The sequence below is a fragment of the Pygoscelis adeliae genome, unplaced genomic scaffold (assembly GCF_000699105.1).
Source record: "Pygoscelis adeliae isolate BGI_AS28 unplaced genomic scaffold, ASM69910v1 Scaffold71, whole genome shotgun sequence".
In the NCBI taxonomy this organism is placed as follows: Eukaryota; Metazoa; Chordata; class Aves; order Sphenisciformes; family Spheniscidae; genus Pygoscelis; species Pygoscelis adeliae.
In genome coordinates this window covers 5,700,007-5,714,404 of record NW_008824356.1, presented here as the reverse complement: position 1 = coordinate 5,714,404, position 14,398 = coordinate 5,700,007, and the positions used below count along the sequence as shown (strand labels likewise).

The window sequence follows — 14,398 nt, the reverse complement described above, 5'->3', positions numbered from 1 at the left end:
GGAGCTGCATCCCCAAAATACCAGCTTTCTTCAGCAAAGGGAGCACAGGAGGGCAGAGGGACAGGCAGGGAGCATGAAACGCAGGAAACAGCCTCCTTATATGGGCTCATCCGCAGGGGACAGAGCTCAGTCGACTGGAATGACCATGTCACAGAATGTGAAGCCTTCAGGGGCCCAAGTGAATGGAGTTTTCTGATCTTTAAATGATTCCCCCAGATTCTTAAGATGCCAAACCAGAGAAGAGGCTACAGTGCCAAAAAAGGAGCATTTTGAATTCAGTTGATCTGGACACACCCAGAGCCCAGGAAAAAGAGGAAAAACACACCACATATGGGCGTGCATGCCCACATAAACATCCCTATTCCCATTACACACACCCCTACCTCAAAAACACACTCCCTCCCACACGGATCCTTCCCATGCAAACAACCCTCCTCCCCTCACACCATCTCCCAGATAGCCAGCAGGCCATGTTCCCAACACACAGCCTCACAACTCCTCGCAAAGGTACATGGAGTCACACAAATGTCACCAAAGAACCTGGGCCATAAGGTTGAGGGAAAATGCTGCGTCTCCAGGGCATTCCAATGCACCTGCAATTTAATTCCCTCAACATCAAAACTAGCCTTCGGATCCAACATATATAAAGTTGGTCACTCCAAATCAGAGGGTGATGAGAATGACTGCCCCAGTCTTTGCACAGGGCACGACTCCACGGCATCTAGGGGTTTGATTCCAATGTCTTGCCAATGTTATAATGTCTTCCCATTGATCAAACACACCAGGCAACCCTGAATGTCTGTCAGACCCTGACAAACACCTCACATATACCTACAGGTCTTTTATTCCTCTTGCAATAAATCAGGTAATTCTTTTTGAACTGCCCACAGGAGCACTAGCAACAGGAAAGGCAACGTTACCTGTCAGCTGAGGATAAATAGCTTTTCTTTGTTAGTTGCCTGGAAAGTGCCATAATAAGGTCACATGCCACATGCACTTTTGTCAAGTAAATAAACTTACCTTCATATACTTTCACATTTCCAAAACCTCAGCATAATTTACAATTGAGAATGCAATGTCGTGCATTGCCATAATATGGTGACAGGTAGGGACATTGCAGCTGCAAGAGCTTGAGGCAGAAAGTGGGGAGAACATCAACCCCAGAGGGAGCAGAGCAGAAACAGAGGACATTGTTCTTCTGTAATGGAGCAGATGTGCTCCTGAGCACACCTTTTTGGTGAAAAAGACTGGGGACTTTAAAGGATCAGAACTTATTGGTACCTATGTGTTGTACTTGGGCAAGATATTTATGTATGTTCCCAAATGCAAAGCTAAGATATACACCCAAACGGTTTGCCATCCAAAACACTGAGATTCCACCAGCTCCTGACAACAGTGTTCTTTCTCAGCTCTTGCTGCTCAATCTCTTTCACAGCACTAACTAACCACTTGCTTGCTCCGGTTTGCTTTTCCACTTAAGTTTTGTCAGTTATTTATCTCCAGAAGATTTCCTCTACCTTAGTTTCTGCAGATTGTCCACTTTTTCAAGGAACATTGCCATGGTCTGGGCTCTTTATTTTATTTTTTCTCAGAAATTCAGTTTAACATTTTTGTGATGGCACTTTTCCAGTATTTCTCAGGCCGCCTTCTTTACCAACACTTTCATACTACCACCATAATCGGTATTTTATCTTTCCCTTTGAAAAATGACTGGCCTGAATTCCATCTCTCCTGCATTGAAATAGAACCTCTACCTTCTTCTTTATCTGTAGTTAGGCCTCTTCTTATCAGACAGATGTAGAATTCTAATTTGGCTTCCCCATTAAGGCAGAAATTTCCAGGTCACTTGTCAGATCATGTCTGCAGTTTTGAAGGTGCTAGTTGGATGTTGCTTCCCTCATGGAAGCAACTACCCTGTGTGTCTCTGGATCCTGAGGGTGCAGCAAAGTTTCTTTTAGGACCTACCATGGACACAGGCAGATTACGGACATGTTGGGTCCCTCAGATTCTCAGGCGGGTCTGGAAATATGGATTAATCTACCTTCATCAACATGACAACTCCTCTGAAACAGCGAGCACTCTGTGCAGGGAAGCAGGGACTCAAATGACATTGACAGCATGCAACAAAGGACAACACAATTTTTCTGTCATGTAATACATCTCCTAAAATGTGTGGGATCTATGTTCTGCCCAACATACAGACACTGTGAGATTTTATATAGTATGTAGGTGCCTTGTTTTTATCCAATATTGACCATGGAGCAGAAAGAAAGAAGTATTGCCAGTCCCGAGTCTCCTCTCCCCTGACTGAGGAAAAGCAAATCTCCACAAACAGGCCTGATGAGTTAGTTTCGACTGCTGCCAATTAAGGAGCTGTAAGTCAAATAGCCCCACTGCTTCCAAGCAGCCACGTAACACTTAAAATCTATACCGATCTCAGAGCATATATGATATCAAAAACGGCTCAATTCCCAGACCTATGCAAGCCTCAGCTTTTTGCAAAGAACAGCCCATCTCTGCTAGCCCTCTTTATCATGTGCACAGACAGCTCAAGCAGTGCATTTGATTTTAATGAATCTCCTCCAAGGACTTCTGCATGTCTTAAATGCCTAGTAGAAAATACTGGATTTCCATTTCATCCACAAACTGTCCTTCTTCATGGTCACTGACCTTCTTTTACTAGGGAAAGTGCTATTGAGACAGAAAAAGTTCTTGGGGGGCTTTAAATATTCTCTGTCATCTATCACAACAAGTAAAGGAGCAGTGCATATTGTTAAACAGCTATCAAGAATTTCTTCCCTAAAACAATGGTCAGCTACCTAGTCAGCTGACATGTGCACCTGCTAGGAAAGCTGTCACATTGCAGCATTTGGCACCTTAACCTGTCTCAAGAGTGACTGCTCTCTCCTACATGAAAACAGTGAAGCAGCACACAATGATCTCATTCTCTGAGCAAGGGGCTACCAGGTAGAATCCTCTCACAACCCACAGTTACAGGACAGTGCCCCTCCAGCCCTCCTAGGCATGAACATCTCTCAAACAGTTTGCTACCACCTTGTACTACATACTGTCAGACACGTTCCCACCCATCTCCACCACTCCTACAGTTCTTTTGCTGACTTAGGTGGGTCCAGGAGCACTCAAAACATGAAATAAATGTGTGGAAAAGGAAAAGCTTTTAATAAAATTATTTTTGATGGGATTTTCCCTAATCCACATCAAGGTAGCCAAGCAGGGAGGATACTACTAGAAAGGCTGGGAAACATGGCTGACTAGAAATGCTATTTCAGTAGATGTCATCAAAAGGCTAGTAGATAACCTCAGAAAGCTGAAAATAACTGCACCCCTGCTGGCCAGCCACTCGGGGTGCACAGGAGAGAGGCAGCACAAGGCCTTGGGGAGCTCCAGGCCATGCAGTGCTGGGGCTCACACTGGGGAAGTTGGCCTAATTAGGGAACAAAAGTTCAGCTGCATTTTTTAGATTCCTCCTGGAGAATCTGGCCAACTTCCAGCTGAGCGGTCCCCGGGAACAGGCTGGGAGTCCAGCATTTCTACAAGCAACCAGAAGACCACTGGAAAAAAAGAAGCAATCCCCGTAAAATGGAAGCAGGTAAAAAGCCAGTGCTTCCTTGGATGCTGGTTCTCTTTGGTGGAGGGTGTTTATTAGCACAATGCAAGAATCGAAACAGATGACAAACTCTGGGACATGGAGGGACAAATTCAGCTCAGCCCAGGACAAACACGCAAATGGGAGGGCATTCACAATGTGCAACAGCTACAGGAAATTCTGCCTCAGAGAACCCTCCCAGGTTCTCAGAGATGCCAGTTGCTTCAAGAGCTATCTACTGCCAGTCCACCCCACTCCCAACTGCATGCCTAAGAAGGCAAAACCCTGGCAACATGCCGTATACAAAATGCAGCTAGCCCCTGGTGAGGGCTCTTCTACAAGCTGAAGATCACAAGGGAGAACAGGATGCTAGAGAAAAACAACGCAGTCAGACTTTAAGATCTTTGGGTATAGGAAATTTTTGTCCCAGCCACACACCAACACTCCCCAGATCTTACTTCAATGCAAGCTGTAGATACAAAAAGGGCTATAAAGGACTGCATTACAATTATACGCAACTTCTTAGGTCATGAACTCTCTACACTTGAGTGGCTGGACAGTGCCTAAACCACTGTGATTATTTGACCACTGACAAATAAGGTCCCCCAGTAAGCACCCAGGCTGAGAGCAGCCAGTGCTGGGCTGCTCAGTCACACATTTCTAAGTTTCAGGGGATGTGGGGAAGAGCACTTGGGGGGTGGCTGCTGCACAGATCCAGACCAGACCAGACAATGGAATGAGAGTTTGGAGCTGGGTGCCAACCACTGTGCGAGGGTAAGAACTGGGTCAGGAAAACACCGCTCTGATTAAAGGCCCTGATCATATCAAGCCCCGGGCCATGTCTACACCACAGGTGCAGACACACCTGCAAGCAGGATCCATGTGAGTCAGCTTGAGTCTGGAAATGGTCTAGCTTTAGGTACTTCTGGTAAAAGCTGGTACCTCCCCAGGTAGAGTACAGGTTGCTTCTCACCAGGGGATCTCTGCATCATTCTGCACTATATTTTAAGATGCAAATACACTCACTCAAACAACCCCACCAAACTGGACAACCTAGCAACGTAAGCACACAATTGGCTTCACATTTCAGGTACTTAATTTTTTTTGATAGTTGTTCTTCCAACAAATATTCATCGAAAACAATTGTTCCTGGCATGTTGTCTTAACCTAAAAAGTAACAGTCCATTTTTCCACCCAAATTGTTTTAAAAGCACTGGGAACCAGAACTACAGAAGGACTTGGTTGCTCCCTCTGGAAAGGTCAGATCCTCAAATCTTCTTTCCAGTTGTTGCCTTAAAGCATGTCATCACTCAAACTTTGAGTGATATAGAGCCACAGAGGCCAGCATGCACCTAGCTAAGAGTCAGAAATCAGGTGCTCTCCCCGCTTTAGTCCATGAAGGACCTTGAGACTACCTATGGCATGTCTACCAAAGCACAACTAGAGAACAAGGTCCCAGCTGGACTCATTAGGACTGGAACAGATGTCTTCCCGCTCAAATGTTGTTGCCTTCAGTTAGAAAGTCCTTCCCTGCAGCCCAAAAATTCTTTCAGTTCCATTTGCAAAGCAGAGCAGCTTCAGGAGAAAGGATTGAGAGCCTTCTCAGACCCAGAACAGCTCATAGCTTTGTCATTATATATAATATTCTCTAGGGAGGTGGGAAACATTACTTGATACATCTTTCAGGAGGAGGAAGAGGACAATAAAATCAGTATCTTCCTGCTTGGAAAGGAGATGGTGGGTTTAATCTTTAAGTTTATGTATAAAGCATGTGGCTTCAACATCGAAACGACCACCTCCATCCCTGGAGGTCCCTGAAGGCAAGGAAAAGCCCTGTTCCACTGCTGAAGGCTACAAAACACAGGAAGGGGACCAGGATCACTCACTGCTAGTGCAGGGACATGCACTTCCAGAGCTCTCAGAATAGGGCCAGAACTCCACAGAAGGACAGGGTTTCAGACACACTTCAATCCCCAGCCACTCTACCAGCTTAATATACCCACAGGCCCATCCTGAGATTGTCTACATACTGCACAGGCACCTGATACAGGCTGTGGATTTTGCTATGAGGATAAGGCATCTAAATCCCCCTGTGGATCTGTGTTTAGGGAATCCCCACAGTTCTTCTGCATAAAGCTCTAGCCCTCCTTTCAGACTGGGACTAAAGCAAACTAGAGGAGGGACTTCTCCAAGGCCCCAAAACAAATCCGTGGCAAAGCCAGGAAGAGAACCCAGCAAAATCTTGGCTCACAGCCATGTTCATACTCCTCCTGCCTATTCTGCCTCTGCAAATTAACTGAGATATTAGGATACACCCTTTATTATACCATTGATCAGCCTTACAGCCTTTGGCTAAATTCCCAGGCAGCTTTGGAAGGTGCAGCCAAATGAGTGATTCAACTGGCAAAAATTCAGATCCAAGATGAGTGGTTTGCCAGGGGATGCAAAACAAGTCTCAGAGCAGGCAGATGGCTGGAGGGCAGGACTTCTGCAGGTACGTTCACATCGACAGCCCAGATGGGGCTGTTTGCTAGTATTCAGGCAGCCACAAAGTATCTTCAGCGCAGCAAGAGGAAAGGGACCAAATCCAGGACGAGTTCAGATTGTAACACTCAGCACAGCCCAAAGGGAGTTCAGAGAAGGGTTACATGAGCCATCAGGGGGACGAAGGGGCCAACTTCGGACAAATGATTCAAGAAGCCAAGTATTTCAGCTTGGCCAGGCAATGACTACAGGAGGGATATACTGCAACAAGTTTTGGATCACACTTTATAATATAGAGTTCCACTAATAATTGGTTTGGAAGAGACTTACAATACAATTAACAGAAGTTTGTAAGCATATGGTATTCTAAGTTACAAGCAGCTTACTGATCAGTTAGATTTCTCAACACTCAGTTAACCATTTTGTTACCCTTCACAGGCATTTACAAATGGAAAAATACTATAAAGTGCGACTGCGATGCTTAAGAGCATAAGCCTGAATAAAGGGTGCAGGAATTATCCAAACAAGAGGGGTTTCAAAGCAGGGATCACTTCATACTAAGGAAAATCTCCTTGCCAGGCACCATTGCATAACATCCCTGAGGCAACAACAATTGCTTATGCGGAAGAGTCACATCAGTTTAGTTATTTTAATGAAATTTAGCAGCCAGGAGCAAGAAGGCGTCTGTGGCATGTGACCAGCCACCACTCAGTACTGCAGACCTTGGGAATCAATGATTTAGGGCACTGTATGGAGGTGGAATTAGTTCCAGTGAAATGACTGTAAGGACTGGTTGCAGGGGGGAGGGTTTAGATCAATTATCAGGAAAAATTTCTATTGGGTAACCAGTCCCCAAAACTATACCCATCAGTGGGAGGTCTCTTTGCCTGATAAATGGAAAAGTGCTCTGGGCATAGTCCTGAACCATCCATCGCTGATGAATAAACCCAGTGGATCTTTCCTACAATATCACATCTAGCACTACCAAGAGAAAACTGAGCTAATCTGAATAGTCTTGACTCCTTGTGATAAGCATACCCTTCTGAGGCCAGAATTAATGAGATGGGTGATACGGGTTTCTTTTCTGGGCTTTAAATTTCACAAATGAATCTACTATGCTACCAGCACTGGGCTGGTGCTTCAGCAGAAGGAATTAAGAGTAGTGGAGAGGATGCTTTAATTGTCTAATGTATACAGAGAGAAACTCTAGCCAGGAAAAATTGGGCAACACCAATTCCATGCTTAGGAAGAGTGCAAGACAATTAGCCCAAAGACTTTAACAGAAACAGGTACTAGTTCTCAGGTTGCTCTCTCTGAACAGCACCACCCTGGCTTCTAATGCCAAATGAATGCTGAGATGTATTTTAGCTTTGCTGCAGGATGAGAAAGGGTATGTGTATTCCTTTTCTCTGCATTACAGGAGCCTGGTAAGAAGCACTATGCCATCCTATTAACCACAGACATTAGCATCCCAGTGCTGGTGCAATAAAAAGGAAAGACTCATAGAAAATACAAAGGCACACATCCTTGTTACTACTGCCTGGCCTTCTCCTCTGGGGCACCAGCAAGACTTCATAATCCCTGAAGACAAGTTTTCATGTTATGGGAGTAAGCTAACCATACTGGACAGCAAATCTAGGCACAGTCAGGTCTTGTACTCCATTAGCTAACTGCTGCCTTGACTTTTAAATGAAAATAGAGTATCTTTCCAATGGCCACATATACATCTGTGACCTCAGAACAAGATGCAGCAGCTAATAAGAGCATCTGTTACAAAGATAAAAAAACCCTGTCAGCAATAGGAATAAAAGATGCAGGAAAGGCACTGCATCTGAGGCAAACTTTGTCTTATTCTCCAATACAAGAGTCCCCTCTTAAGGTAGCCTCCAGACACATGAATAGGTTAGTCCTACTAGTCCCCTTCAGAAGAGCCAGCATCTACCTAGAAAGCCTCTAGTCTTACATGGTCAACCTTTTCCTCTGGGTCTTCATCCTAGAAGGATCAGGAGGGAAAAAGAGAAAAAAGAAGTTAAAAGGAAGAACCATGGAAGCCTGCACAAAATATCTTAAAGATTGATATGAATGGCTGTCCTGCAGGACATACTTTGCAACCTTATTCTCTTGAACAAAGTACAAAGTTGATCCCACCATTGTAAGATTTTATATCCACAGTCATTTATGCATGGTCTATTTGCAATGGCAGGAAAGTCTGCCAGCAATCAGACCTTGAAAAGCATACTAAAGAAAAAAAAAAAACAACCTACAAACGAGAGCAAGAAGAGAACAGACTTAGTTCCCTCTCCCTATAGCATACGAAAACCCAAGTTATTCAGGTGTGTAGGACGCTAGAAAGATTTGTATGGATAGGCTCTGCAACCATGCCAGAGACCAGAAATGATGCTGGACCGGTCATACTGGGGGTTATATACTGTAGCAGGCTGCAGCCCTTTTTTAAAGAGCTACTGTTTCCCAAGGCAACCTCAGATCCTCCACTCGGAGCAGGAGCTGTAGCAATTAGCATAAGATAGGCATAGGTGACAACAATATTAGCTTTAGTAGATGAACTTTAGCTAACCCTATAGTATAAGGGAATAGCTTGGTTATGGGGTAGATGAGTTACTCAAGGAAAGCAGCCTGTTAATCACTGTGAAAGTTGCAAACTGGTTGAGAACCTTTCTGATGAGCAGACTGCAGGCACCAGCAGTAGTGACGACCAGTTGTTAGGCACCAAATGCAAGAAGGAGGCAATTAAGAACCCAGTAATCTCTGCACTGTCCTAGAAATGACAGTGTTCAGAGTCACTCAGGGAGAGAATCTAGGGTATCCCATGACCCTGCACCAGGAGTATGCACAGGATGGCTGGAAACACTACACTAGCCCACCTGACTTTTCTCCTGGACTGCATCATCTCTCCTGTGGAACAGGGAAGCCATGTGATTCATAAATGGCATATATCTCTGATTAAAGTGGTTTGGTATCTGAGTCCACTTAGTGTCTGTGCTGTCATCTCGTCTTATGGTCTTACCATGACAGGAGCAGAGGGAGGCTACATGCAGGTTAGGGCAGCTGTGGTACAGAAGCGTCCAGATCAGTGAGCAGCGTAAATGAAATCAGATTTGCCCAACTGGTACGATCTGTTGGAAGTGTGTATCTGTCAGCCAGGGACCCACTTGTTCCCACACCCGAGAGCAGAAAGGCTTCTGCAGGGCCCAACGTGACCCAAGCTTCTATGGATGTATGGAGCCCAAGTGGTACAGGACTCGCAGTAGTACAGAAGGAAATCCAGCTGGACAACACATGTTGGAAAAGCGTTTAAATAACCACTTATTTGAGCAATCTTCCACGTGGATTTCACCCTCAGCAACTGATTTGCAGTTGTTTATTCACTTGGGTTAGATAACCAAGTCCTATTTAAACGATGCCTGGATGTCAGCCTAAAGAATCACTGCCAGGAGTGTTTGTAAGCTGGGTGGTGGAAGTCCAAATAGCTGCTTTGCAAAATTCACCTGTGGGAACATCCCTCCAATATGCAGTGGAGGTGGCCCAAGCTTTTGTCTGTCTACATGAATCTATCCCGAATAAGGTATTTTTTACAGCGCAGAAATGCTCACTTTTTAACTATCACCCAAGGACCACAACTACATAGGCAAGCTTACAAATATCAGGTAGGGCAACAAGAGAAGAACATACCTTCAGAAGTGAAAGCACAGAGCCTTTCCCCGGGCTTTGGGGAAACATGGGGAAGAGAACCAGAACTTAGATGATCTGGGGGCAAACTCTGATATAAAGTGAAAGTGATCCTGTCCTACCTGTGTGGAGATATTCTCAACATAGCCTGGAAAACCCTCATCCTTTAGGCTGACATATTGCCTATTAAAGCAGTCTCCACTCAAAGGATCTAGAAAGTGCTGCCAGAGAGACACCAACAACATCATATTGAGATTGTAAGAGGTAGAAACCTCTTCAACAAGGTCCCAACGGAATCCTGTCACTGTAGGATGAAGAGAAAACAGACTGTGGAAGCAGGATAACATTACAATATTTTTGCATACTGATTTCTTACGGAACAGCAAATAGTTCACTCTTGCTGAGAGGAGAAACAGAAAAGGGAAAATTTGCTGATATATTTTTAAAAAAGGCTTTTCCACTCAGCTTTCCAAATCAATCTCCTCAAGAGCCCCAAACCTGGCCAAACAGCTTCTCTTGGTGGATGTCATCAAGCCAGCATTCAGGCTGTTGGATACAGTGATGTTAGAGCCAGGAAAAAGGTTTGACTTTTATTCTACAAAAGTGTCCAGAAGTCCTGGTATGATGGGAGAGCAAAGATCTTCAACAGATCTCATTATATGATCTGCCCCTCCCGTTATACACATAACACGACCAGCTTGAGTTTGTCCCATTTTGTCAGAAAGTTGATAGCATCAAGATGAGTAAAAAGTAACACATCAAGCCAGGGGATGGGAAAGGCCTCCCAAGGGAAAAATGGATACATTACCCCTCCGAAAATGAATGTTTGAAATGCGGAGTTCTGGCACGCAGCAAGCAGATTTATCTCTAGGAATTCCCATGTACGGCATATTCCCCTGGGTGCCCAAGAAGTGCCTGCCGATCTGCCAAGGAGCTCTAAAGGCCAGGAACACGCACAGCCATTGCTGCAGGAGGATGCTGACTGCACCAATTACAGCAAATAATCATGTTCCTTCTTGCCTCATGAAATAATACATAGCTGCAGTATTGTTTGTTAGTACTTGTACTTCTGAAAAGGCAGGAACGCTCTGCATGTCAGATGACAGACTGTGAGCTTTGTGACCCTTAGTGAGCCCCTTGATGAGACAGAGGTCTAAATTTGAAGGTAATGCAGATACTTCCACACAGGAATGGGAAGTATCAGAGATTTGGGCAGAGGAATTACAGATATACCGCTATAGTGAAGGAACTTATTGTGGGAGATATATACACACAACAGGCACTGAAAAGACACTAAGATATCATACTGCTTTCATAGAGCTTGGCGGAAGTATATTAGGCTACAAGGCACAAGAGATTGCAGTTGTGCCCTAGGGAAGGAGGTTTTAACAACACATTTGTGAAAGAAGACACACAGTTGAGAAGACGTACCATTGTTTGGAGTCTCTTTCAGAAGACAGAGTCCAGGTCAAGGAGAGATCAGCAGTAATCTGGTAAGATCTATGCTCCAAGACAGATGATTTGCCTATTGACTTCAAAACAAAGATCTTTTTAATTATGTTAAATGAGTTGTTCACCCCTCAAAGTGAATTTCCTTGTAATAAGCCCAAATGTTGAAACATGGAGAGACAGGTACTTTTCGCTTCCTTCAAGCAAGCTGCTCTGACTGGAAAACACTTCCCGGATGGTTCTCAGTGTCATGAAAAGACCAGAACAATAGCACAAATGGTACGTTCATACCAGAAATTTGAGCTGGGTGGAAACTGGTGGATTGACAAGGAATTAAAAAAAAAAAAAGTCAAGGTGAATCTTAAAACAGTTTGAAAACTCTGAGGAACTACTGAGGGCAGAATCACCATCCTGAATGTGAAACTGCACATGAAGGTGTGAATATGGCAAAGGTTTAAGACAAACCCCTCTGTCTTCAAAATCAGTAATAAGAATAAAACCTCCTACGCTGAAATTAATTACATGGGGCCTTCTCCACTACTGCCAGTTCCAGAAAAAAGTAGGGGTTTTTATTTTGCGTTTCTTTTGGGAAGGTTCCTTGAAAAGGTTTCAAGATGACCAGATGGCTGAATGAGACATCCATTGTAACAGCTGATCCCACCACTTGGAGGCAAGCCAAGGCCAAGCTTCCAGAAAAGTAAAAGGTGATTGCCAATCTAGGGTGAAGGAAAAAACAATATTAGTTCTATTAAATGCTCACTTTGGTATCAGATATGATCGTGTATGAGAAGCCTCCAATTCTGGAGCAAAGGAAAAGGCTGAGGATTATTTATAGTGGATTTTGTCTCTTCTCCAGTAGCTCCAAGGTTTTCAGTTAACAGCAACATTTAGCAACAAAGAACTGTCTGAAGGGAGGCTATTGACACAAACGGTTCTTCCTGGTGGTTAAGATCCAGTAATAACATACTTGAATCTTGTAAGGCGTGGAAGGCCTCACCCTTCTGCTGCTGAAAAGCTCACTGCTTTCAAACAGAAGATTGTAACTATTTCTTAGTCCTGTCCAGGGGTGCCCAAGGACTTTATGATCTCTTCCCAGCTATTATAATGGCTATGATGCGAGACACACCAAGTACAACTGCAGTAAGTTACAGTCAGTCAGCTGTACCCCTACATCACACCCTGGTCTCTTTCTAACCAGGGAATCAGTCCATGAACTAGGACGGCCAGTTCCAGTAAGAGAACAATCTGACAGTAAGACACCCTAATCTGGAGGCTAACCAACGATTACACCCACTTAAACCACCAGCTGGTTTCTTTAAGACTTTCTTTACCTATGAGGCCCACAGTTATTTTGATTTCTTAAATTACACCTTCCGCAAACTCCCTCATGGAATCCCTCCTGAACTCCTATAGTATACCCAGGGAGGGGAGAACACGTAGGTGGGAGATGATTCCCCGCTATGCCTATCAAGAGAAGATAGCATACTTTCTCCAGACAAAAAGCCTGTTCTATGAGGTGTTATTGTAAGCTAAGCCATAACAGTGTATTTTCAACAGCATTGCAGGGACTCCAAGGAAATATCCCTCCACAAAACCATTTTGGCGCAGATGGCTGGGACACAACCACTCAGTGCAACAGGAGAGTTTTGTCACGGCACAGAGGACCAGGGAGTAGCCACTCCCAAGACGGAAGGTCCCAGGGCTCTGAGCACAGTAGCTTGAAGAACAGTTGGTGCCAGGGTGGCCAGCAGGGCAAAGTGGGTTTGCAGTTTAAAGAAGCCAAGAATATGGTATGCTGGAGACCATGACTGGCATTGCAAAAAGTTAAGTATCATCTCATTTGAACAAATATCAGTGTCAATGAGGTGGAAGTCTGATGACCCTTTTGTCCATCTGAAGGTGTCAGGGAGCAAAATCTGTATGTCATTTCTTGACAGGTGCTCCTTCCAGCAGGAGGTGCCTGTGGAGAAGCCATGCTAACATCAGAGAGCAAACTTCCAGATAGAATTTGAGCATTCTGCAGCACTAAGCAAGAAAGTGAATCAAAAGGGTTCAGATCTCATCTTTCTGGGTATTAGAGGATGTTGCCTCGCTCTCCTGTGAAAGAGGGGTTCCAGACCATCTTCTACTTTTTGAAGATGTACTGACAGAACAGAGTCTGAACAAAAGTTTTTCTCCAAAGCCAAGTGGGAACCGAGTTTACATATTATTATCCACAAGACAAAGTCTCAGATACTGCAAAGCTGGCTCATACCATGACCTTTGTAGCCTGTGCATGGAGGAAAGGAAAAAGAGTGTCACTATACAAACTTGATAGTGACATCTCAGATACTGTACTCTGGCTCTAGCAAAAGCAAAGTGCAAAAGTAAGGCATCTGCTTACCTGTATTCTGTCTTGCTACCATAGATGGTGGCGAAACTGGTCACAAAACTATGTGCCTGCTTATATTTTAATTCCCATGGAAGATATGCATGTACAGGAGGGAGAGGCCCCAAGTCCTGTTTGATGCTACTCTCCATACCTCACAAGTGAGAAACCGTAGCCCCAGATATAACCCTGTGTGGAAACTACACATCATGCAGAGGGCAACACCAGGAAAGGGACAGGGTAGTCACATGGGTCCCAACTCTAAGGACGAACTTCAATGGACAGAGCACACCATGCGGGAAAGAATCTCAGAAGAAACGAAGAATCCTCCACTGGAGACACCAGCAGGATTACAGACAGGTTCTCCTGACAGGACACCCACCTCTCCCAGAGAAGCAGACGGGGAATTCTTCCTGCCGAGATTTTCATCTGTAAAGAAGTCCTGGCGTGCTCGACGGCCCATCTTTAGTACCTGTAGTGCAGGGGGAAACGCGAAGGAGCAGAGGGCACATGGTTACTGACAAAAGCTGCTTCAGAGCAGGGGGGGAAATGCAAGAAACAGTTCTGCAGCTACGCTACGCCCTGCAATGAGACACGTTCTCCTAAAGAGTGCAAAAGCATCACCAGCTGCAGGTGTTAACCCTGCAGCCGCCTCCCAGCCCGCGGCCGGTGGGTGGGTCACGCTCCTCGGTCTCACCCGCGGGCTGCTCAGCCCTTCCAGCTGCACGGTGTCCCACAGAAACCTGACCCCGCGGCGGTACCCACGGAAAGCCCGGGCAGGCCTCCCGGGGGACGGACGACAC

General features: G+C 45.0%; 1 protein-coding gene across 1 annotated transcript in view; it reads right to left on the bottom strand.

Moving 5' to 3' along the window:
• IFT43 (intraflagellar transport 43) overlaps positions 1-14,131 on the bottom strand; it is a 48,132-nt gene extending 34,001 nt beyond the window's left edge. The window contains exon 1 of the mRNA XM_009319400.1: positions 13,978-14,131. Coding sequence (XP_009317675.1) covers positions 13,978-14,058 — 81 coding nt within the window. The 5' untranslated portion in view covers positions 14,059-14,131. The remainder of the gene's footprint in view (positions 1-13,977) is intronic.
• Positions 14,132-14,398: the final 267 nt, after the last annotated feature.